General features: G+C 40.6%; 1 protein-coding gene across 1 annotated transcript in view; it reads right to left on the bottom strand.

The window, feature by feature from the left end:
• The window catches only part of TXNRD1 (thioredoxin reductase 1), a 45353-nt gene that overhangs the window by 2442 nt on the left and 17738 nt on the right, over nt 1–25173 (bottom strand). The window contains exons 7-12 of the mRNA XM_079714248.1: nt 24123–24215; nt 23458–23534; nt 22004–22160; nt 15646–15753; nt 12370–12465; nt 9050–9184 (exon numbers count right to left, since the gene is read on the bottom strand). Coding sequence (XP_079570374.1) covers nt 9050–9184; nt 12370–12465; nt 15646–15753; nt 22004–22160; nt 23458–23534; nt 24123–24215 — 666 coding nt within the window. The remainder of the gene's footprint in view (nt 1–9049; nt 9185–12369; nt 12466–15645; nt 15754–22003; nt 22161–23457; nt 23535–24122; nt 24216–25173) is intronic.

The raw sequence follows: 25173 nt of genomic DNA, 5'->3' as shown, positions 1-25173 counted from the left end.
AGCCATGGCTTAGAGGTATGCTGCTGAAACACTGATTTTTTCTTTTTTTTTTTTTTTATTAGTTTCTGCTTTATAACAAAGTGAATCAGTCATACATATACATCTGTTCCCACATCCCCTCCCTCATGCATCTCCCTCCCTCCCACCCTCCCCATCCCACCCCTCCAGGCGGTCACAAAGCACCGAGCTGATCTCCCTGTGCTCTGCGGCTGCTTCCCACTATCTATCTACCTTACGTTTGGTAGTGTATATATGTCCATGCCTCTCTTTCCCTTTGTCACAGCTTACCCTTCCCCTTCCCCATATCCTCAAGTCCATTCTCAAGTAGGTCTGTGTCTTTATTCCCGTTTTACCCCTAGGTTCTTCATGACATTTTTTTTTTTTTTAAATTCCATATATATGTGTTAGCATACGGTATTTGTCTTTCTCTTTCTGACTTACTTCACTCTGTATGACAGACTCTAGGTCTATCCACCTCATTACAAATAGCTCAGTTTCGTTTCTTTTTATGGCTGAGTAATATTCCATTGTATATATGTGACACATCTTCTTTATCCATTCATCCGATGATGGACACTTAGGTTGTTTCCAGCTCCGGGCTATTGTGAATAGAGCTGCAATGAACATTTTGGTACATGTCTCTTTTTGAATTATGGTTTTCTCAGGGTATATGCCTAGTAGTGGGATTGCTGGGTCATATGGTAGTTCTATTTTTAGTTTTTTAAGGAACCTCCATACTGTTCTCCATAGTGGCTGTACCAATTCACATTCCCACCAGCAGTGCAAGAGTGTTCCCTTTTCTCCACACCCTCTCCAGCATTTATTGTTTCTAGATTTCTTGATGATGGCCATTCTGACTGGTGTGAGATGATATCTCATTGTAGTTTTGATTTGCATTGATTTTTTCTTTTTTTAAATAAATTTATTTATTTATTTATTTTTGGCTGCATCGGGTCTTGGTCGCTGCACGCGGGCTTTCTCTCATTGCGGCGAGCAAGCGCTACTCTTTGTTGTGGTGCACGGGCTTCTCACTGTGGTGGCTTCTCTTGTTGCGGTGCATGGGCTCTAGGCACGCGGGCTCAGTAGCTGTGGCTCGCGGGCTCTAGAGCGCAGGCTCAGTAGTTGTAGCGCACGGGCTTAGTTGCTCCGCTGCATGTAGGATCTTCCCCCCCAGGACCAGGGCTCGAACCCGTGTCCCCTGCAGGTGGATTCTTAGCTACCGTGCCACCAGAGACGTCCCTGAAACACTGATTTCCCCCAGCCCTTAGGGTGGTCAGAGCCCCAGGGCGGGTGGGCTGCAGAACCAGGTGCCTGATGGGCTTATTCCAGTGTGCTGCCCAAACAATGCCACCGTCCACACGTGCACGACATGAACAAGGCCAGGCAGCATGGCCCTAGGGGTCCTTCCTCAGCTCTCTCCCCTTTAGATGCTCTCGTCATGGTCTCATTCAGGCAACTACTCCCTTTTAGGCAGATGGCTCCCGGTGAATGGCAGCGCCACTTCTTGATTGACCAGGCCACGCGCCACGCATCTGGAATTGACCCTTAATTGACCCTTAATTCCTCTATTTCCATTACTGCGGATGTACCGTCAATTAGTAAGTCTTAGACATTTTGCTTCTTTTCTGTCAAATCTGACCCCTCTTCATGTTAACACTGACTGAATTGTGAGATTTTTGTTAGTTTCCAAAACATATGGTGCCTTCACCTCCCTGTGATGACACCGTGTGGACCACACATTATACATTCCCGCCCTACTGGACACGGACATGGGGGGCAGGGGCTTGCTCTGGCCAAGGATACATGTGGAAGTGGGAAGCATCACTCCTGAACAGAAGCCTTGGGCACCAAGGTGCTTTTCCTATACCTCCTGTCCCTCTGCCATTCAGCCAGCTGTGCCCCTAGGAGGGGCTGCCCCATCAGCCAGGTCCTGGAGTGATGATGGAATTGGAGCTGAGCTGCAGCTGTTCCATGATGACCTTAGAGCACCACAAGGAATAAACCTCTGTTTTTATAGGCAAAAAAAAACCCCAAACAAAATCACCACCCAAACTGATCATCTATGCTGCCCAGGCATGAAAACATAAAAGGACTTTGTGTCAAATCAAGTAAACTTAGAAACTTATTTGGCTACTGAACACAATTAAGATTTCAATCCAAATCTTTTCAGTCACACCAAGTTGGTTGAAAGGTAACTCTAGTAAGATTCTGCAGAGTCCATTTGTCCTCCTCTAACCCAGACCGACCTTTGAGAACCACTGAGTAAGTGTCATACTGAGACAGGAGGCTATGGCTGATTTGGGAGAGACCCCAGAGGAAGCGAGACTCATCAAGTGCTTGTATCACTGTCAGCACACCTGGACAAGCTTTTTGGTCAGCTGCATTCTCTGATTCCTGAGAAACAACTGGTCTCCTGATTTTTAATACAAAGAGGAAAGAGCACAAGAAATCGAGGCCACTTTGACTTACATAGGTCAAAGCAACAGGAATCAACATCAAAAATACTTGTGAATAAAAGGGGAAAATACTTTTGTGTAAAGGAGAGACAATACTGAGAAAAACCCGTGGTCTATTTTAGCCTTAAAAGCAGCAACAAAGCCTTTTTTCTTCCTATATATCAGCAGCATCTCAAAAAAGTCAGACCCAAGTAATAATGGCTAGTAAAACATTTAAAGTATGAACCCAGAAGAAAAATGTGTGAACGACTTGCATCCAAAAAAACAGTAATTACAAGAAAAAAAGGTTCATCCTTGTTAATAAAGGTATGTGAAAATCCTTGAAATAGGTATCTTTCATACTTATTAAAGAAGTTACAATGAATTTTGCAACGTTTTCATTAGCACTCAAATTCAACGCTGATGACACTGTAAACTAGTACAATTCTTTTTTGAAAAGCAATACAACTCCTTTGTTTAAAAAATGTGTGACTGTGGATGAGGACAGAAAGATATGCGATATATTATGCGATAATGAAATATGTGATAATGAAATAATATAATATGCGATAATGATAATATGCGATATGAATATGCGATAATGAAAATAGCTGTGTTCGGATGATGGTATCACGGGCGATTTAAAACACCATCAAACATGCTCTCTCTCCAATTTTTATAAAGGAAGAAAAATAATGAGGCAGGGAATACATTAAAGCAAATTCCAGGCTTGTCGGGCTTCCCTGGTGGCGCAGTGGTTGAGAGCCCGCCTGCCGATGCAGGGGACACGGGTTCGTGCCCCGGTCTGGGAAGGTCCCACATGCCGCGGAGCGGCTGGGCCCGTGAGCCATGGCCGCTGAGCCTGCACGTCCGGAGCCTGTGCTCCGCAACGGGAGAGGCCACAACAGTGAGAGGCCCGCATACCACAAAAAAAAAAAAAAAAAAAAAATCCAGGCTTGTGAATTTGCAAGCTTATGTTTTATTTCTCAGGAATTAATTTAGAAATAGAACTTGTAGGACATGTAGTTAAAAAACTAAACCCATCAAAAATGGAAACAAATTAAGGGGGAAAAGAGCTCTTATCAATAGCCAGGACATGGAAGCAACCTAAATGTCCATAGACAGATGAATGCATAAAGATATGGCACATATATACAATGGAATATTCCTCAGCCATAAAAAGGAATGAAATTGAGTTATTTGTAATGAGGTGAATGGAACTAGAGTCTGTCATACAGAGTGACCAAAGTCAGAAAGAGAAAAACAAATAACCGTATGCTAACGCACATATATGGAATCAAGTTACTGATGAACCTAGTGGCAGGGCAGGAATAAAGATGCAGATGTAGAGAATGGAGTTGAGGACACAGGGAGGGGGAAGGGTAAGCTGGGACAAAGTGAGAGAGTGGCATGGACTTATATACACTACCAAATGTAAAATGGATAGATAGTGGGAAGCAGCCGCATAGCACAGGGAGATCAGCTCGGTGCTTTGTGGCCACCTAGAGGGGCGGGATAGGGAGGGAGGTTCAAGAGGGAGGGGCTATGGGGACATATGTATGCATATAGCTGATTCACTTTGTTGCACAGCAGAAACTAACAACATTGTAAAGCAATTATACGCCAATAAAGATACTTAAAAAAAAAGAGCTCTTATCTATTTTTCTTATACTGGAAGACATGCTGATGTTAAAGAGATGGGGAAAGCCAAACTGCTGTTGTTGGTTAGTCTAAATGGAAAAACTGATGGGGTCGATTCTTACACAGATTTCATACGTGCAGAGCTGCTTTAGAATTTTCATAAAAATGCATGTAAAAAAAAAGAGCAGAGGCAGCTTTTCGATCCCAGCAGAAAGGACACTCACAAAAGGGCAAATGCGGTAGGCATGTACCTCACATTTCTTATCTGGCCAACACCTCCCAGTCTCACAAGACCCCCTTCACTGAAGACTGTGATTATGCTGACTATTAATAAAACAAAACTTCTGATGTTTGGCACTAAAAGTCATTCTAAGACATTTCACAGGGTCTTCTCTCTGATGCTCCTTCTTGAGCCATTTTTTTTCTCTACAAATAAACTTAAGTTGAAACTATTACTCAAAATGATGTGTAATCAGTTTCCTATTCAACTATTACTGCTCAGATGTCCAGAATAAATTATTATCATACCGTCCTCACACTGAACAACGCTCATGCCATCACTGACACCCCAGGCCTTAAGAACCCCTCTCTCGTACTGAAACCAAGGGGCCTTCAGTCAAAACAACAGGAGTCCCTCCTTCTCCTCCAGCAATTCCAGAAGGAAACCCTTTGGAAACTATTTTGCTCCAAAAAGCAAAGCCTCCACTGAGGAATTCATCAACTTTTGTAAGCAATTACTTCTGAGAGCCAAAGGTTGTGCAATTGCCCAGGTTATTTTATCGAAATGGTACAGAAGAGTTCATTCAATGAATCGTTCTGCAAACCACCCACAGCTGGTACGGGAGCCGGGCTAGTTCTAAACACTTGAAAGCAATGCCTAGGACCAATTTTCATATTATTACTGTTTCTAATCCATCCAATGGACTGACATTTGTGAAGTCTGATAAAAATGATTAGGAAACAAACTTTTAAAAGGCATGTAAAATTAAAACCCAAATTTTCTATTATATCAGATACTGTCAAATTACCCTTTAAGTTTCTAAACCTTTTTTCTTCATTTCCATCCTGATCTCATTATGGACTAGTAACAAACATTCTCTGCACTGCATTTTGAGTGGCACTCCTCTACAGCACATGGCTGTTTGCTAAAAAAACAAACAGAAAAAACGACCAGTGGGTCCAATAGCAAATCCAATTACATACTATGCCAGCCAGAGCTCAGCACTTAGCAAGAGTGTCCCTAAAAATCCCCTACTGATCAAATTTTACTTTCCCTCAATCAAGAAGCTTTAAGAAAGATTTCCACAGTCACGATTTTGTCACAAGTGTTTGGTTTTTCAAAATCTAGTTTCTAAGCAAGTTGCTCAAAACCAGAGGTAAAAGAAATCACCAGAGGAGCCTTCTCGAAATATACCTCCTTCCTCCACCTCCCCTCTCTCCAGAATACTGTAATGATGACTTTTTAGTCAAGCCACATCTTCTGTAATGAGATACCCTGGGGAAAACCAGCTAACACATGTGGTTACTGAGTATCTGCCGAATGCCAGGGACTCCCCTAGACGCTTTCTGCACAGCACGGCCCATTGGCCCTGTGAGTTACAGCAGCTCCACGTCAAATGCTGTGGGAAGGTGTGTAGAGCATCGTCTGCACTGCATGGTGCCTCGGAAGCCAGCCTGCCTGAGTCTGGATCTTGGTTCTGCCACTTCCAAGCTGCCAGGTCACTCAACGGCTCTGTCCTCAATTCCCTCGGGTGTCAAATGGAGACACTCCTGCCACCCAGCCCGTGGGGCTCCTGTAAGGACTAATAAGTAAGTCAGCATGCGGGGGGCAGGGTCCTGACACAGTCAGTAAGCCCTCAGGAACCTCAGCGCTTCTGCAGTGTGACTCCCCGGGAAGCTGCTCTTTCTACGACTGCTCCCTACTTTAAGCCACAAATGTGAACCACTCTCAGTTCTTCCCACTTCCAAACAGCGGGCTAGTGCGATCAACTCCATCTCCTATTCCCTCTCGCCTGGACCATGTCTTGTGACACTCACTGCCACGACCCCAGTTCAGGCCCCTGCCCCTGCCCGCCTCCAGACGTGCCTCGGCGGGACCTCTCCCCACAGCGCAGCCGGAGGGATTTCTCTCAGTAAGGTGTCTGATCACGTCCCCCCAACCCCCGGACCCCCACCCAGCTTTAAAGCTCTCTCAGCTGAACTGCAATGGCCCCGGGATAAAGTCAAAACGTCCCGCCTTGGTTTATGAGGCCATGACCTTCCTACCTACTTCTCCGGCCTAATTTTATCATTTTTCTTACCCCTCTCTGAGCTCGTCAAGCTACAGCAGTGCTCAGGGACCTGAAAGGCAGCGAGCTCTTCCACAGAGCTCTCGTACTTGGCGTCGTCCCCTGACCCGAGGGCTCGCCACACTGGACTGTAACTGGCACTTCCCTCACCTGCCTCCCTGCTCTGACTCACATCCTAAACCCTTGCTGCTCCCCAGTGCCCAGCACAGTGCTAGGCACATGGCTGCACGACAGATGCACTCAGAGGGTGAGAAAATAGCATCCAGGGTTTTAATCTCGTTAATCAGCCGCCAGCTTGGGAAAAAGAAAAAGAGAAAAGCCCTATCAGAGGAGAAGAACATTCACCTCTGAGCTTCAACGTCATATGAGAACCAACAGATGGAGAGGCACAGTGGCAATCAAGACTTAAAAAGGGTTCCCATGGTGCCAGGTGCACCGCGGGAGCAGGCCTTTGGCTGACCTCCCTGTGGGCCCGGGCTTCAGGACACCTGCCTCTTCACTGCACCTCTCTGCCCGGCTGGCAGTCACCCTGCCAAGATGCTGCCGCACTCTCACTGCTGCTGGGCCACAACACAGCACGTCACGACACGATACAACACAACCAAGTGAGGCGGCAGGAGGCAAGCACACGTCAGCCTTTTCAACCAGCCCACTGAGAACCGAATTCAGATTAAAAAATTAGACACTCGGGGCTTCCCTGGTGGCGCAGTGGTTGAGAGTCCGCCTGCCGATGCAGGGGACACGGCTTCGTGCCCTGGTCTGGGAAGATCCCGCAAGCCGCGGAGTGGCTGGGCCTGTGAGCCATGGCCGCTGAGCCTGCGCGTCTGGAGCCTGTGCTCCGCAGCGGGAGAGGCCACAACAGTGAGAGGCCCGCGTACAGCAAAAAAAAAAAAAAAAAAAAAAAAAATTAGACACTCGCAGAACCAAGTTGGGAAGTTACATCTTTATCCCTGTCGGAGATGATTGTTCTTATTTTAAAGTATCTTAGACTTTTAAATATACTCACTGTCGTGGGTTGAATTAAGTCTCCCAGAAAGATGTTCAAGTCCTAAGCCCTGGTACTGTGCACATGACCTTATTTGGAAACAGGGTCTTTGCGGATGTAACCAAGTTAAAATGAAATCATGCTGGATCAGTGTGGGCCCTAATCCAATGACTAATTATCCTTACAATAGGAGGGAAATTTGGCCCAGATACACAGGAGATAAGATCACATGAAAAGCGGAGGCAGAGACTGGAGTGATGCATCTACAAGCCGAGAAATGTCAAGACTTGCAACCCCAGAAGCTGAAGCGGCAAAGAAGCCATCCTCTCTAGAGCCTTTGGAGGGAGCACAGCCCTGCTGACACCCTGATTTCAGACTCTAGCCTCCAAAACTCTGAGAGAATAGATTTCTGTTGTCTTCAAATGCCCAGTTTGTGGTGGTTTGTTATATCAGCCCCAGGAAACTAACACACTAAGTGTTCTTGAAAAAAAAAAAAAAATTAAGTTTAATTGGCTCCTTCCCTAGACAGTCTCAGTCATCACACTGAATAAAAGACATACTGCCTGTTCTTTAAGAGCTTTTAAAATCTATTCTTTTTAATTTTTATTTATAATTTTTTTTTTTTTTTTTGCGGTACACGGGCCTCTCACTGTTGTGGCCTCTCCCGTTGTGGAGCACGGGCTCCGGACGCGCAGGCTCAGCGGCCATGGCTCACGGGCCCAGCCGCTCCGCGGCATGTGGGATCTTCCCAGACCGGGGCACGAACCCGCATCCCCTGCATCAGCAGGCGGACTCTCAACCACTGCGCCAGCAGGGAAGCCCTATTTATAATTTTTGAAATTTAGTTTTACTTCACAAGAACAACAGTTTTCAAAAAAAGAAGGAAAAAAACCACACAGATCAAATCAACACATACACACAAAGTTTTCTATGAATAATGCCACTAAACAGGTGCTTATTAATACAGAGGAACACACTATCCCTACTCAGGGAAAAGGCAAAAAAAAAAAGGAAATGAGAACATTTTTCCAGGCTGCAATTCTCAGTTCCATACCTAAGCCTCTTTATGAGATAACCTCTCCCCACCTCCAAGTTCTCCAGCGTAGACACTTTTTTGGTTTCCAGGCCCTACTTAGTGGTATCACAATATTCGACTCTTGGAATGAGCACTGACAGGCATGAAGAAACACTGACACCCAGAGGCCCACACTGGTCAATTTCCAGTTCTACTGCCATTTGCTTGATCTTTTACAAGCCTCACTTTCATTCTCATTCTTTGATGTCAAAAGCTCACAAGGTAGACATCATTTAGCCTCCAGGTAGCTCAGGGATAACTAGGATTGATGCTCTTTCTGGGTACGAACGGCATTATTAGCTGACTGCCATGAAAATAATTTAGGACACATGATAAATAAAAGATTTGAGGCACATCTCTATAAAGCACTCTCATCATTTTTACCATTTAATAGCATGACGGTACTATCTGGTTACCAGGAATGAGAAACATATGAAAGAGAAAAAATCATTTCTAGAGACAAGGCTTTCTTTTGAGATATTCTCCATCACTAATAAGCTCTAAGGAGGTAAAAGTAGCTCGAGTACAGCAGAAAGAACACTAGCTGCAGAGTCCTAGATCTGCCCCCTGTAAGCCAGGTGACGCTGTCACTTTGAAACAGAGCCTTTAAAACATAGCGACCCACCTCTGCGCAGACGGGGTGGATTCCGATGGTGCTGTCCAGCTGGTCTTTGGTCAGCCCGCACTTGAGAGCTGCTGCGAAGCCCTGGGTAACTTCTCCAGCATTTGGACCCAGTACGTGGAAGCCCACAACACGTTCCTAAGGTACAAAAAAGTAATACAATTATGCGGCTTTTCCCCCCTTAAGAGACTGGAATATTTCCCCAGTCTAATCTAAAACCCCCGTTCAGAAATGGCCAAGGCTTATACTAATGCTTGCTGCTAGAAGCTGTCTAGGCTGAAGATACTCCAACATGGGCCAGTACAGAGCGTGTGGTCACATCAAGCAAGAAGGAAAAGACAGGAATCGGCCATGGATGATGATGAAGAAAAACATGAAAAGCAAAAATGTGTGCAACCCCGTAAGCACCAAAATGTTCTGGAAAATGTTTTCAAAGGGCCGTTCCATTGTGCCCTCATCTCCTCTATCTGCTTGTCTCAAAGCTCCAGATAAACAACCTGTGGTAGCTGAAACATTTAAGAGCAACCATTCAAAGTAAAAAATCATTTACACTAAAGTTTTGGGGGTAGATAGCACAGACTTAAGATCCTTCCAATGTGAAAACACTTAAAACAAATTTTTTTTTATTGGAGTATAGTGGTTTACAACGTTGTATTAGTTTCAAGTGTACAGCAAAGTGAATCAGTTATGCATGTACATATATGCACTTTTCTCGATTCTTTTCCCATATACGGCCATTGCGGAGTACTGAGCAGAGTTCCCTGTGCTGTCCAGCAGGTCCTTGTTGGTTCTGTTTTACATGTGGTAGCGCGTGTATGTCAGTCCCAGTCTCCCAGTTGATCCCCCTCCCCGTACCCCCTGAACCACAAGTTTGTTTTCCACAGCTGTGACTCTATTTCTGTTCTGTAAATAAGTTCATTTGTACCCTTGTTTTAGCTTCCACATATAAGCAGTATCATATGATATTTGTCAATCTCTATGAATGAAAGCAAGAAAAGAAAATATTTGACAACTCTGAAATACCTGTGTGGGAATTATTTTGGATAAATTCTAAATCCCAAACTCAGGCTACCTCTGCCAAGAGCAGGGAAGCCTGTTGCGTTCTACTGCACAGACTTTCCGAGCCAGCTCGGGGGTAGTGCATCCAGTCCAGCACCCTCACAACAGACCAGGTAGCTCAGGTGGTGAGGTGCAGTGCCTTATCTAAGGTGCAATGCTTCCTGGGAACAATCAGGAAGGGCATTCTCTTACGTTATTCATCCTGACAGTCAGGGGTTATGTATATGGATAAATAAAACACAAAATATACTAGGCTCTTAAAATATGCTAGATTTACATGTAATAATATGGATAAATCTCAAACTGAGATTAAAAAAAAAAAAGTGCAGGCTTCTATTGAGCTGAGGATACCACTCTTCTTTAAACCACATTGTATGACATTTATGGTAAATAATAGGCAGCAAACATAAAAATACGAACAGGTGAGAGAGTCCAACTTGAGGACAGTGCTGCCTCTGGAGTAGGGAAGGAGTGAGGGGTAGAGGATCGAGAAAGAATAGGGAAGGCGGCACCGGCACCGGCTAGTGGTCAACAGCATGGATTCTACGTTGCCTGGGACTGAATTCCAGCTCTGCCATTAACTACCAAGTACCCTGGCACAGCTACTTAACTTCCACGCTTCAGTTTCCTCGTCTATGAATGGGGATAACAACAGCACATACCTCATAGGGTTATGTAAGGATTAAATAAGTTCGTACATGTGGACCATTAAGTAGTCCCTGGCACATTTCAAGTGTTCAATTACATATAGGCTATTATAAACTGCCTCTGTGATGGTTTATCTCTCATAAGATAAAAGCTCTGAAGCAAATACACCAAAATGTTAATATTCATTTGAGTCTGGATGGTAGGCACATTCTCCCATCCCTTTCTGTAAATTTTAAATATTTCGTGTAAAAAAAGAGTAGCACACAAAAAGCATAAAAGCCTGGTAAGCAAGTATTATCTAAAACCAAGCACATTTAGACGCTGTGAAGTGACCGACTCAAAATGAATAAAGCAAGCCCCAAGGATGGTCAAGTTCCAGAAGCAAGCTTTTGTATGAGACGGCTCATGACAAAAGAGCAATGACAAGTATTCGTCTCTTCTAATACCATCTTTTTAATGAAAATAATTGACAACAATGTCATCCTATTTATCGCCTCAGTCATTTTAATTAAGGTGAGTTTACTGGTAATGAAAATTATTTTTCATATTATATAAAAAATGCCATTTGAACAAATGACACGGCAGTTCAAAAAAAAAAAAAGGACAAAACAACTGGATACAGTTAAAAAAATTAAAGACTTGCTCGGTGTGAAAGAAACTTCTGAGGTTTCATTGATTGCCTTGTGCAAATGAAGTATCTCTTGCTAGACATGAGGCTGCCAATGAGAACGTCTGACATTTTCTCCTTTTCTCCTTTCTCTTCTACAGCAGCATGGTATCTAATGTATACTCATACAAATGACGTTATTAAAACTTATGTCTAAAAAGATAAAACTCTACATGAAATTGTTCTCTATGTTAACTCTGTATAGCTTGTTAGAGGTTATCCTAGTATGTCCATTTTTTAAATGCATCTATGATGACCTTTTTTGTAGAGGATCCAGGTTTATCCTAGAACCTTGGGCTCTGCAAAAAGCAATCTGCAACTGTGCTACTGTGTACAGTGGTAGTTTCTAAACAGGATATATCAGTTAATTATACTCAAATCCCAAGATAAGAAAATGAGTTTATTAGCCTTTTAACATATGGATTCTTTAGCATTGTTTATAGTTTTACTGGGGACACTTTTTTTAAAAGTAAGATCTCAGCTAAGTTAAAAGTACCAATTCTCATAAAGATTCAATCCACATAGGTGAGGGATATCAGGAGGTACAAACTTCCAGTTACAAAATAAATCAGTCACCGGTATGAAATGTACAATGTGGGGAATATAGTCAATAATTATGTAATATCTTTGAATGGTGACAGATAGGATACAAACTTGGGTTATTACTGTTCTTTTTTGTTTTGTCATTATTTGTAGACAGTTGACAGCTTCACTGGTCCCCTCTAATAAACACAAGCAGTTCTCAAGTTGTCCCTCTGGTTCCTTCCTCCAGAAAGTTCTGACTGCCTGCCCACTACATCCACTGCAGAAGGGAGTCAAGCAGTGTCATCATGGGCCTCGCCCTGGGATAATGTCCCAACAGGAAACCAACAGGTTGAACGCTAAACGAATGCAATGTAAGTACCATGTGAAAAATTAGTAGAAAGGAGTAAATAAGATTAGCACTTACACTGTCTTTCATATTGCAGACTATTTTTGCATAACATTTGTTGTTATCTCTTGATGGAATCGTCCATTCCAATGGCCAAAAGTAACTATGGTAAACCTAAGAAGAGGGAAGCACAATTTAGACCCATCATCTTAAAAAGTATGTCTGTCAAGCATGAGTTGTGGTGTGAAGACGGTGGAGGCTCCTTAATGTTTAATAATTAGACTTTCATTAAACAATAAAATTCATGGAATACATAGGAACCTGGTCAGAAGGTAAATAACTTTAAACTCATAGTTGACAAGCCCTTTTGCTATAAGCTCATCCCTTAATTACATTTAATTACATTTCAACCACCAACGAATAAACCTTATGTAACAACAACAAGAACAAACAAATGAGAGAAAGAAGCCATGTAATTACTTGCTGTCTTGCATTAGAAAAAAACAAAACAAAAAAACACCACCTAGCTACCTCACAGGAATGACAACTTTGGGCAAGAAACAAGTAAGGTGCCAGGAACAATTATAGCAATTATCTAGTTCTCTGACTTAATATTTCCAAAAACATTTTCTCCTCTGAAATTATTCACCAAAAGTACTGAAGGAGAGAAGGAAGGAGGGAGGGAAGATGGTAGATAGAAGGACAGACATCATTACTGACATTTCATAAACTTAAGTATTGGATGACTAAAGGGATTTTTTTCTCCTCCAACTGCTAGCCTCAATTCAAAACATGTATGTTTGGTAGGACCTTTTAAAAACATACTGATTATGTAAACATTATATAACATTCTTTTATCTTGTAATATGATGTGATTTTTTTAAACGTGTTACAATATTGAATGTGTAGTATCATAGCACTGCAACCATTACACCGAGAAAAAATTGATTAAAGCAATTACCCCCAAAGGCTAACAACTGCTGCGTTGTAAACATAAGCCTATGAGTAACTGTTTCTTATTTCCCTTGCATTTTTCAAGATTTCAACTCAAATGCATTGTTTTTATAACAAAAAATGCAAATTCTAATAAAACGAATGCCAAAGATTATCTGTGAAGAAATACAAAATATATATATTAAGAACCTTACAATTTAAATACCTTCTGATAGCAATCTCTCCTCAGCAAAAAATCAGAGAAAGAGACAATGAGTAGCAAAGATGTTCAAAATTCTAGGGCTTCCCTGGTGGCGCAGTGGTTGCGAGTCCGCCTGCCGATGCAGGGGACGCGGGTTCGTGCCCCGGTCTGGGAAGATCCCACATGCCGCGGAGCAGCTGGGCCCGTGAGCCATGGCCGCTGAGCCTGCGCGTCCGGAGCCTGTGCTCCGCAACGGGAGAGGCCACAGCAGTGAGAAGCCCGCGTACCGCAAAAAAAAACAAACAAACAAAAAAAAATTCTATTTATAACAGTGAAAAACTGTAAATAATCTAATAAAAGAAAGGCTTACCAAATTACCGTACAGCACCCCTAAAAGGAAATATTGCACAAGTCTTTTTTTTTTTTTTTTGTACGTGGGCCTCTTACTGTTGTGGCCTCTCCCGTCACGGAGCACAGGCTCTGGGCGTGCAGGTTCAGCGGCCATGGCTCACGGGCCCAGCCGCTCCGCGGCATGTGGGATCTTCCAGGACCGGGGCACGAACCCGTGTCCCTTGCATTGGCAGGCGGACTCTCAACCACTGCGCCACCAGGGACGCCCCATAAGTCATTTTTAAAAGCGGTGTTTTTAGAGGGAAATTGCTTGTGACCTAACATTAACTGTAAAGTATAACAGAAAACTGCACATAACTTAATCACGCTTAAACTAAAATATATATACCTACACAAAATTATACACACACACATAATATATAACACATAAATACTCAGAGATTAGAATATGCAAAAATATTAATAGTAGTTATCTTTTCATGAATTAAAATTTGTTTTTATATTTTCCTAATTTTTCAAATTTCCTATGAGGATATATTATTTTTTACAATCAGAAAAGAAGTGTTTTTTTGTTTGTTTTTTTATATATAGATTTTTAAATTTCACTTGATAACAATACTTTCATTCACTGTACAATCACTAACAGATACAATATCTAGAAATATTACAGACAGGCAAACAAGTGAAAATTTGATATTTTAGGCTGAAAATCAGGAAGAGGTTTGGCTGTCACATGTAGAAAGCTCCTATTTAATACAGTCAACTCATGTTTAGCATTCCTAATGGAAAAGATGAACATAACAACAAATTATATCATTTTATTATTTTTCAATCCAAAAACTTTCCTAATTTTAGAATGCAACCTGTGATTTTATTTTTTAAAAAATGATAAGAAGAAGAAGGATTGCCTTCCAAAGCATGTTGGCTTTAGGCTAATATTTTATTTATTTATTTTTTGAGTTTTGAATTTTATTTTTTTTTATACAGCAGGTTCTTATTAGTTATCCATTTAATACATATTAGTGTAATATGTCAATCCCAATCTACCAATCCATCAAGAAAAGAAGTGTTAATAATGTGTTACTGATAGACTGATATTACATGCTACTACTAAAGCATATAATAAAGAAAAGATTAAGAAATTTAAAATAGACTTTTATATTACAAATTTTACTCTGATCCACAAATCTGGTCTTTTAGAAGGTTTTACTGGAAACTTTTTTCCCAAGTGATTTAAAACAGCAGGCCCTTTAGCATTATTTGTATATATAAAAGTAGTTATTTCATGTGCATTTTCCTTGACTATATACAGGATAAAAGGTGACTGGCAAAGTTAGTATAAATTAGAGGGTAATGGTAGGAAAAAAAAGTTAATAAGACAGTGGAAATGTAGGTACTTTTTAGTTTCCTTCCTTGTATTTTTAACCATATAAATAATAAAAAAAACCCAGTAAAAGTGGTTTTAAAAAGTAGAACTAAGTATTACTGGGTCAACTGATAAAACTGATAAATGGAAGGCAGGTCAGATAAAAGTATTGTATCAACATTACATTGTCTAAAAAATAGTAACCACTGTGTGGTTATACAGGAAAATGTCCTTGTTCATAGGAAATACACATTCAAGTATTTAGGGGTAAAGGGGCATTCAACTTACTCTCAAATGGTTCAGGAAAAAGAAATACACACAGATACACAAAGAAAGAGGAAGAGAACATGCAAAGTATAAAACAAATGGGCAAAATGTTAATAATACATGAATCTGGATAATGGGTATACAGAAATTCTTTCGGCTATTTTTCAATTTCTCTGTATGCTGAAAATTATTTTAAATTTTGCGGGGAAAAGTAATAGTAAAGAGTAGAACTTACCTCAATATTTTCTTCCCCAAATTTCTCCACAGCTTTCTCTTCAGAAAGACCACAAGCACCATATTCCAAAGGAGTGAAAACGGTCGTTGGAACATTTTCATAGTCACACTGTTTCAAAATGGAGGAAAAGAGTTATGACAGAAGGAATTTTAACTCAAAAGAGCATATACTTCAAAAAGGTTCAAATTTAGGAGCGGAAAGCAGACTAATAAAGACCTACTATGCTGAGAACCATTAACTGATGTGATAAAATTTCAGCAGAGGTTTAAAGTCTGTTAATACTATTCATGAATAAATGATTTGCGTGGCTTCTCCACCCATCTACCAACAGATATTACAAGGACATACTTTCTCTCCCTTAAATAAAGCAGCCAAAAACAACACCAGTGCACCCAATGCTTAAAGTCTCCTATTATTAGTGGCAGAAGTTAACAGACTTTATTGGAAAATCAATCAGGCAATACAAACCAAGAGCCATAAGAACATTTAATAATTTTTGGCCCAATAACACCACTTTTAGAAATCTATGATAATAATTTAATATATAGCAAAAGCCACATGCATTAACTGAGCAGTGCCGCAGTTCTCATCAACAGTGGCAATATTGGAGTGGCTTTAAAATGCAAATAAGGAAGTGATTCTGTAGTACATATTTCCAATGCAATCTTATGCAGCCATTAAAATGGTAATGAAGACCACAGCAACAAAAAAGTTCATGATTATGACAGTATTTCCAAAGCACATTTTAATAGGCGTAGATGACGGAAGGGTTCTGAAGTCAAACAAGTTTGTAAAATGCTATATTAAGCAAATTAAACAGGTTTCTCAACTATCAGATTCCTCAGAGCCTTTGATATGCTGATGTGAATTGTGAAAAATGTAATTATGTAAGTGCCAAATATATTTGCCAATGCTATTTGGAAAAAACCTACCGAGTCACATTTGGACATAGAGGTAAAGCCTAAATTTAAGGTAAGCACTTAAAATATGAAAAATACAATTCTCCCTCTCTAACACCGTAGGGTGAGATTTTTAAAATGTGCCTCCCTCTAGAAATAGTATAGTCTTTTTTCTCTGAAAAGAGCACAAATCCTTGGAATTCCGATTCAAAAGTAAAGGCAGACATCCACTTACAGCCATAATGGACCACGTTTACTTCCTGTTTTAAACAACTAAAAACGGGACAAATATGAAATACTTTTTAAGACACTGATGGTAGGGTGTGCAGCACTGTGGTCCCTGTGAGAAGGGAAACAAATGAGGTGAGACCAGCGATTGCTCTAGTCTCCTGCCCAGAGCAGTTTCCAGGGCTTGGTGCAAAGAGAGGGAACAGAGTGCAGGGTCTTTCTGAGTTAATGAGACAGAGATCCCAGTTCAGGGAAGCCAATGTGGCCCGAAGCTGCAGGGCAGAACACCAAAGTGGGTAGAGCTGCACAAAGAGAACTTAAGATCTGCAGAGAGGGCCTCCTGAGATTTGGGCTGAGGACTGATCTGTAAATGGATGCCAGAGGAAAGCACTCAAGGGTGAGGAAAGAACCACTGGAAATCAGTGAGCCCCCAAATGACCAGAGCTCTTACAGGACGGGAATCAGTTTCTGTTCCCACAGGCCAGAGTAGAGAAAGAGTTCGTAGTAAGAGGAACGGGGCAGAGTCCTTGGAAGGGCAACAATTGAGTAGTGGAACTAAATTGGGCCTAAATGAAAGGCTGCTGTTGACAAACCCTAAAAAAGGTGAAAAGCAAGCTACGCAAGGATAAAATTAATCCCCTGTAACATAACGGGCCACCAGAACAAAGCCCAACACTATATAAAGGAATTCAACAAAACCCAGCCCCCAACAGTGTAAAATGCACGAAGTCCGCATCCATCCAAAGTAACACGACATGCAAATGAGCAAGAACACACAAACTAATACCAAGAGGAAAATCAATCAACAGAAACAGACACTGCAAAAGAGATAAGGGGATTAGCAGAGCACATTAAAAGAGCTATTATAGGGACTTCCCTGGTGGCACGGTGGTTGGGAGTTTGCCTGACAATTCAGGGGACACGGGTTTGATCCCTGGTCCGGGAGGATCCCACATGCCATGCAGCAGCTGAGCCGTGTGACACAGCTACTGAGCCTGCACTCTAGAGTCCGCAAGCCACGGCTACTGAGCGCGCGTGCCGGAATTACTGAAGCCCGTGTGCCTAGAGCCCATGCTCCGCAACAAGAGAAGCCACCGTAATGAGACGCCCGCGCACCGCAACGAAGAGTAGCCCCTGCTCGCTGCACTAGAGGGAGCCTGTGCACAGCGGCGGGGACCCAACACAGCCAAAGATTAAATAAATAAATACTTTTTTTTTTTTTAAGGAGCTATTATAAATGTGTTCTGTAGACTCAAGAAACGAGAGAAAAATAGGAATCCGCTGAGGAGAGAAAAGGAAAATATATTTTAAATAAGTAAAACTCGTAGAGATGAAAGAAGCTGCTTGAAGTGCAAACTACACAGAATGGGATTTATATCCCAAGACAGTGTAAAAGAAAAGATCAGTGGACTTGAAGACACTGCAATAGGCTCTCTAAAAGAATAAAGCACAGAAACAGGGAGAAAAACATGAACAGAGCCCTACAGACCCATTGAGGGAACCAACATTCATTAATGTGAGGCTGAGGGGGGAAAAAAAGAGGGGGAAAGCAGAAAAATTAATTGAATGGCTAAAAAATTTCCAAATTTGATGAAAACTATGAACAGATAAACCCCAAATCTCTACATACCACCAGCAGAATGCCAAAACATGCAATGATCAAAATGCTAAAAAACAGTGATTAAAAAGAAAATCTTGGGCTTCCCTGGTGGCGCAGTGGTTGAGAGTCCACCTGCCGATGCAGGGAATACGGGTTCGTGCCCCGGTCCGGGAAGATCCCACATGTCGCAGAACAGCTGGGCCCGTGAGCCATGGCCACTGAGCCTGTGCGTCCGGAGCCTGTGCTCCGCAACGGGAGAGGCCACAACAGTGAGAGGCCCGCGTACCGCAAAAAAAAAAAAAAAAAAAAAAGAAAATCTTAAGAGGAACAAAGATAAAAATGATGGCATATTCTCTTTAGAATCTATGCAACCAGAAGACAATGGGCAAATATTTAAATAAACACTGTAAATCTAGAATTCTATATTCAGCAAAAATATCTTTAAAAAAATAAAGGCAAAATAAACTTAAAAAAAAAAAAGCCAAGGAATTCCCCTTGAGCAGACATGCACTAAACAACTGTTAAAGGAAGTTCTTCAGGCAGAAAATGGTGTATCAGCTGGAATCTGGATCCACATAAAAGACATTTTTTCTCTTTGGTCTCAAAATTGTTTCCAATTGGCTTAAACAGACTATTGTGGCCTAGCCTGAGAAATGTAATCCTTGTTTTTAATACTTTATTTGGATAAAATACTTTGCAGTTTTCACAATAAACAACTTAATACGCTTCTAGAACACAACCCATTCTCAAGTTGCAGATATGTGTACCGTGGTTTCTCTATAGTTTCCACATAAAATAGTTTTACATTTACTGTAAAATTGAACTAATTTACAAAGCACCACTTTAAGTAATAATGAAGATGCTAACATTTGTTATTTGTGAAAATAAAAGTATTTCAAGTGTTTGAGAGCAATTCTAAAACGATCCAAGAGACAACTACTGGTCCTTGGAGATGACAGCTGGAGTGCCCATCACACTGGATTCTAAAGCTGGTACATGTGCCTTATCATCTGGCTTTTTAAAGGGCTTAGTGGAATGTCCATCATCTACAGGCTGACTGTTCTGTTTTTGAAATGATAAAAACATTTTTTTTATTCCTTCATTTATGTATGTTCCCAAAATAACAGAATATTTAGTGGCAAATATTTTTAGCAGCTTTGAAAATGACTTTAATCATCATTGTTAAAAAAGATTCATTAAAATTTTTCCAATATATTTTCCACTTCATTTTATTTAGTAGAAGCACCTCTGTACTTGGTGGTGGATTCTTTAAGTCTTGAGACATCTGCTCTATCCTCAGCACGTTTTATAATCCATACTTCCCAAATCTTCCTTATCTCTTAGGCGATACATTTTCATGGTTAAGACAGCAGTACCTACAATCAGATGTGGACTGGATTTATGCCCTGGCTGCCTCCAAGCATTGTGACCTTGGACAATTACCTAATTTCCTGTAAGATGTCATCATTTTCCACAGCTGCCCTAAGGTGGAACAAGGTATGAGTATACAGCACTTATTAGCGCAGTGCCAAGCACATCAAACATAGCCACTCTCTGTCCCCTTTCCTCCCAACACTCCTATGAAGCAATGAATACGTTATCAATTTTGAGGGAAGGCACAAACACCCATGATTCAATTTGGGTTCTCTTAAAATCCCGTAACAGATTTAATTTAGGCAGGTGTTTATGTTAAGCTGAATTTTTCAACAGAGAACTGCTCCTTTAAAAGGAAGGAAGGAAGGAAGGCAGGCAGATGTGGATCCTCTGACGTTCTCAGATATGTGGGAATGTTCTATTAATGCATACTGGGCAAAATTAAAAGGATTATGCAGTTCTTTAAAAACAAAACAAAACTGTGTAATTTCCCCAAATACAATTAACCTAGATATCTATTAGTATTTCAGCTTTGTTTACTATATTTGAAGGACAGACTGGTGAGATTTCAAACTCAGGGACTTAGCACCACCTGTCTATTTTCCTGTTTGGTAAAGCACTTGTCATATTAGTCAGACTAAAAACAGGGGGGAAAAAAACGAACAACAAAAAAAGAGTCCTTTAATTTCAATTTACATTAAATTCTGATGCTGATAAAAGCTTAAGGCACTTTAAGAATTTGCTCTACCTGGCTGATGCTAGAATACAGTACCATGCTCACACATAGAAGAATATGTCCAAAGTAAGTGGATTCACTATTTTTTTTTTTAAGGAATTTTGTGCTACAATAATTTTAAATTTATTTAGTACCAAATTTTTGTATATTTGCCCTCTGGTTATTATTGGTATAAAAAAAACTCTTTCCATTTTAGGAAATCACAATGACTCAAGGTCAAAAACAAATTAAATGCACCTCACATTTTATTTCTGAATACCCCTTTCTTGGTTCACCATTACTCAAAAACTCCAACAGTTAAAGAGGTAGTTAAGTTTATTTCAAATAGTGATATGAACCAACTACTATTCCCTGGATGATCAGACAACCCTGGATTAAAAACCCTTTTTAACCTCAATCCTGTTATCCTCAAAACATAAGATTTTATCATGCTACAATCCAAACCAACCCCAGGTACATTCAAAATGCTTGTCACAAATTCTACTAGCAGTATTCTTTGAAGTTTCAGTTGCTGTAACCAAACTAAATGAACCCATGATGATTTATGCACAAGGAAAATGGGTAGTGACTAAATTCTTTACAATCGATATTTCTAGAATCCTTTTAAAAAAATATTTAGGGAAGGAACGTTGGTAATGGGCAGGGGATATAAGGGAAACCTCTATACCTTCCTCTAAATTTTGCTGTGAACCTAAAACTGTTCTTTAAAAAGTCTTAAAAAGCTAATTAGAGCATATTTATTCTTTTCTTGCCATCTCGTCCCATGAGACACAACCAAGAGTTTCCATTTCCTGCAATGACTTTTTTTTTTTTTCTTTTTTTGCGGTACGCGGGCCTCTCACTGCCGTGGCCTCTCCCGTTGCGGAGCACAGGCTCCGGACGCGCAGGCTCAGCAGCCCTGGTTCACGGGCCCAGCCGCTCCGCGGCATGTGGGATCCTCCCGGACCGGGGCATGAACCCGTGTCCCCTGCACCGGCAGGCAGACTCTCAACCACTGCGCCACCAGGGAAGCCCCCCTGCAATGACTTTTAAAATCACTTACACATTCAACATTCCAGGAGCAGAAGATCTGTTTTTTAGAAAGGACAGGGGAATAAAGCCTGAATATTGGTTTAAATAGCTCTGCACATTGACATTACTACCTAGATCCCCAAATTCTTTTGCAGCCTAGACAGGGACCATAAAAGATTTAGAAAATTATAACTCAAATTGGTAATAATGAAATTGATGTAAAGTGCAACTATTAGGAGTATCTGGAACATAACAGTGCTGAAACTTGATTAACCAGGCTCATTTTATTCTTAGTGTGATTCTAAGAGTGACAATTTCCATAATAAATCACAAAGGTACAGTGGTCTTAACAATGTCTTGTCTGGAATAGAGTTAATAAAGCACATCTAGGATGCCATCATCAAAATAACTAAATTATTCAAGACCTGGAAAACTTCACAACCACCCTACACAGAGCACCGGGAGGTACCATTACAACAGCATGTCTGTGGTGACAGCCCCAACACTCACCTTGACAGCGGAGCCCCCATACAGCCTCCGCGCCAGCAACCTTCCTGCCTGGATTGCCACTGGGGTGAGCTCCAGCTTCCCCTCTAACACATCGCCAATGGCATAGATGTAAGGCGCACTGGTCTGCTCTTCATCCGTGACAGGTATTTTTCCAGTCCTGCAAATTCATTCAGTTAAAATCATCATCAATTACCACTATTAAGTAAGTAGATCAAAATCCCATTTCTCCCAAAGAAGCCCAAAACTGTGGCTCTAACTGAGGGCAATGTTCTCATGTATTACCAAAACAACAACAAAACTCAGAGGAACCAAAAGCTTAGAGATTCTAGCTCTTCGGAAAATCAAAGGAATAAGAAAACTGTAAGAAACCCTAGAATGGGAAAAGTAGAACACAGTGGTTAAGAATGAATGAGGATTCTAAAGTGTGATAACCAGGTCTGTTAGTTATTACCTCTGTGATCTTGGGAGGGCTATTTAACATCTCTAAGCCTCATTTTCCCACCTATCAGTGGGAATAATGATAATGGGAATAATTGTGAGAAGAAAAAGAATACCATCATCTACCTTAAGGGGTTGTGAGGACTGAATGAGAATGTGTATAAAACATTAAGCACAATAGTCCATGGACCCCAGTAAGTACATAATAAGTGTTAGCTGTTAACATTATACAAAATCTAAACCTTGGCCCCAGTTGGAAACAGGTGAGTAGGTTATTAAAATGGTGGAACACTTGGTCTGCTCAATCTTATCAGACCTCCTCAACTCCCTTGTCTCTCCAACCCAAAGGGGAAAGAAAATAATAAAGCAAAAATGCTCACACTAAGATTAAGAAATCTCTTCTGTATAAATGTTATTCCTGGAAGCGGGTAGAGGGGGCACCCTGTATTTTCAATTTCAAAGGCAGCTAGCCTCTCAGAGCACTTGGTTTTACTTGGATATAAGAAGGGTGATACTGGGAAATACCCCATGCTACTCCTGTAAGCAGACAACAGAGTCTCAATTACCCAGTGCAGTGGTATAGTCCAAAGGGATTTTAACTTATAAAACATCAAAGTTTTCAGACTCGTAGCTGTCACTAGAAATGTAGCGACCACTCTAGTGATCCTAAAACTTGGTAGCTTTGAACATGGTTCAGATCTGCATATTCAATGAAGCTTTCAAAGCATATACCTGCAATTCACTGGGAAGTTGGATCTTTTTCTGTACACATATACATTAAAGAAACAAAATGCAAGCCAGTGTATCTCTCATTTAGATTTTGAAAAGGAAAAAAAAAAAAAAAAGACAAACAGGAAATATCATGATTGGCACTGAAAGAGGAGTCTTCTAAGCTTAAAAAGGGAACGCTCCAACTATGGTAAAAACTAACTTTAAAATCTAAAACTCCAGTATTAATCGATCTTATAAATAACTGAAATAGTGCTTAATAAAACATAATAAAGATTTTTTCTTACCGTTCATTTAACTTTACGCCCACGTTTTCTAAGCCAATTTCCCTTGTGCAAGCATCTCTTCCTATTGCCAGCAATACCTGAAAAATTATTAATATATAGTGACTGTTAATAGAAAGGCTTTGCATGAATTATTTAATCATATTTTTTCTGTTTATTAAGGCAATGTGATTCATTTTCCAGACCTGGAAAGACATATTCTATTAAGATAATAATGCAAGAGTTTAAACAAATCAAAATCATTTAAATTAAATCTTCTAAACATGATATAGTAAAAAGCCTTACCCATTTCTTGTTAAGAAAAAGGGAGTTAACAATTCCTTAATAAATCTAGCCAAGTATAGCAACAAAGACAGCATAGTCTATGACTGAAATAAGTTATTTTTTTAAAATGGTGGGCTGGGAAAATGAAAGAACATGGAGCAGAGAAATTCTAGCTCATTTTTAAATGTTAATACCTTTTAATAGCCATCTGATAAACAATATTTAAGTTATAGTGGAGAATATTTGAATCCATCCCTGTACCAAAACAAATTATAATATCATAAGTAATAAAGGTGTCTTAGAATAGGAACAGAACCAAGGGTTTTAGAACTAGCAACCCAGCAAACATCTAGTGAGCACACTATTTGTTTTCTAATGAAGTAGGACCGAGGTCCATTCCTTACCGTATTATACTCTCCTTCGACGGTTACGTCACTATCAGTGGACTTAGCTACCACCCTGAGTTGGCCTGGTGTCCCTGCTTCAATTTGTTCAACCTACAAAAGTGATAAAGTTTTATTCCACGATAAAGACATGTATCAATATCAAGATGGCTAATTATGTCCTCTCCTTCTATCTGGTTAACCCAACTTAGAACATGAAATTTGGCTTGGAAGGTCTTTTATGTCCCATTTCCCTCGCATTAACATCTTTAGGATGACATGTGGTTCTTTTATGTATTTCTTTCTTTCTCACTGCTTAATGTTTGCTAGAGGGGCTTTCCTTCAAATAGTTCTCAAACGGAATAAAATTCAGAGAGAAAGCAGGAAAGGAGAAAGCCAGAGAAAGTATACTACAATCTCTAAAATTAAACCAATGACTTACTGCTTCTGCCAGGCTCCTATCTTATGACTTACCCAGAACCATTCATCCCATGCTGCTCACATTCTTAGATTCCCTTTTGACTACATATGTTCATCTTTGTCAACAAAGAATAGACATGGAAACAGATCAATCACGATACAGATAAGAGCTAGAAAGCCCTAAAAATCATAGTGGGTGAGGAGGTATGTCTGCTTGTCGTAACTAGGGGTTGTCTTCAGGTGAGGATGTAGGAATGATGAGCAAGCCCTGGTACTTGTGCTCTGGCAAATGAATCTGAACATATGAACCTACTACACATAGATGTCAACAGCCAAATCATGGGTTTCTGTATAATACTTACTGAAGAGACCCATAAAATCAACTGCAATTTCTACCCTACCTTTAAAATACAATACACTCTGTGTGGGAAAACTATGAAGCGTCATTTTATTTTCAACATCAACAAATAGTAAAGATTCCCTTCTAAAATTCTATTCCTTTCTTAGGTAGTTAAGCCCCTTTGAACATACTGGAAAAGTCTTTCCGTTTAAATTAAAATATTCTAGTTTTTGGAGAAGAGTTGAATTGGTCCATGGCTTAGATTTACTTAAAAATATTAAAGGCCTCATCCCTCCCTCAAATTCCTTTCTG

This window comes from Hyperoodon ampullatus, assembly GCF_949752795.1.
Source record: "Hyperoodon ampullatus genome assembly, chromosome: 11".
NCBI classification, from domain to species: domain Eukaryota; kingdom Metazoa; phylum Chordata; class Mammalia; order Artiodactyla; family Ziphiidae; genus Hyperoodon; species Hyperoodon ampullatus.
This window is presented reverse-complemented; position numbering and strand designations above follow the sequence as displayed.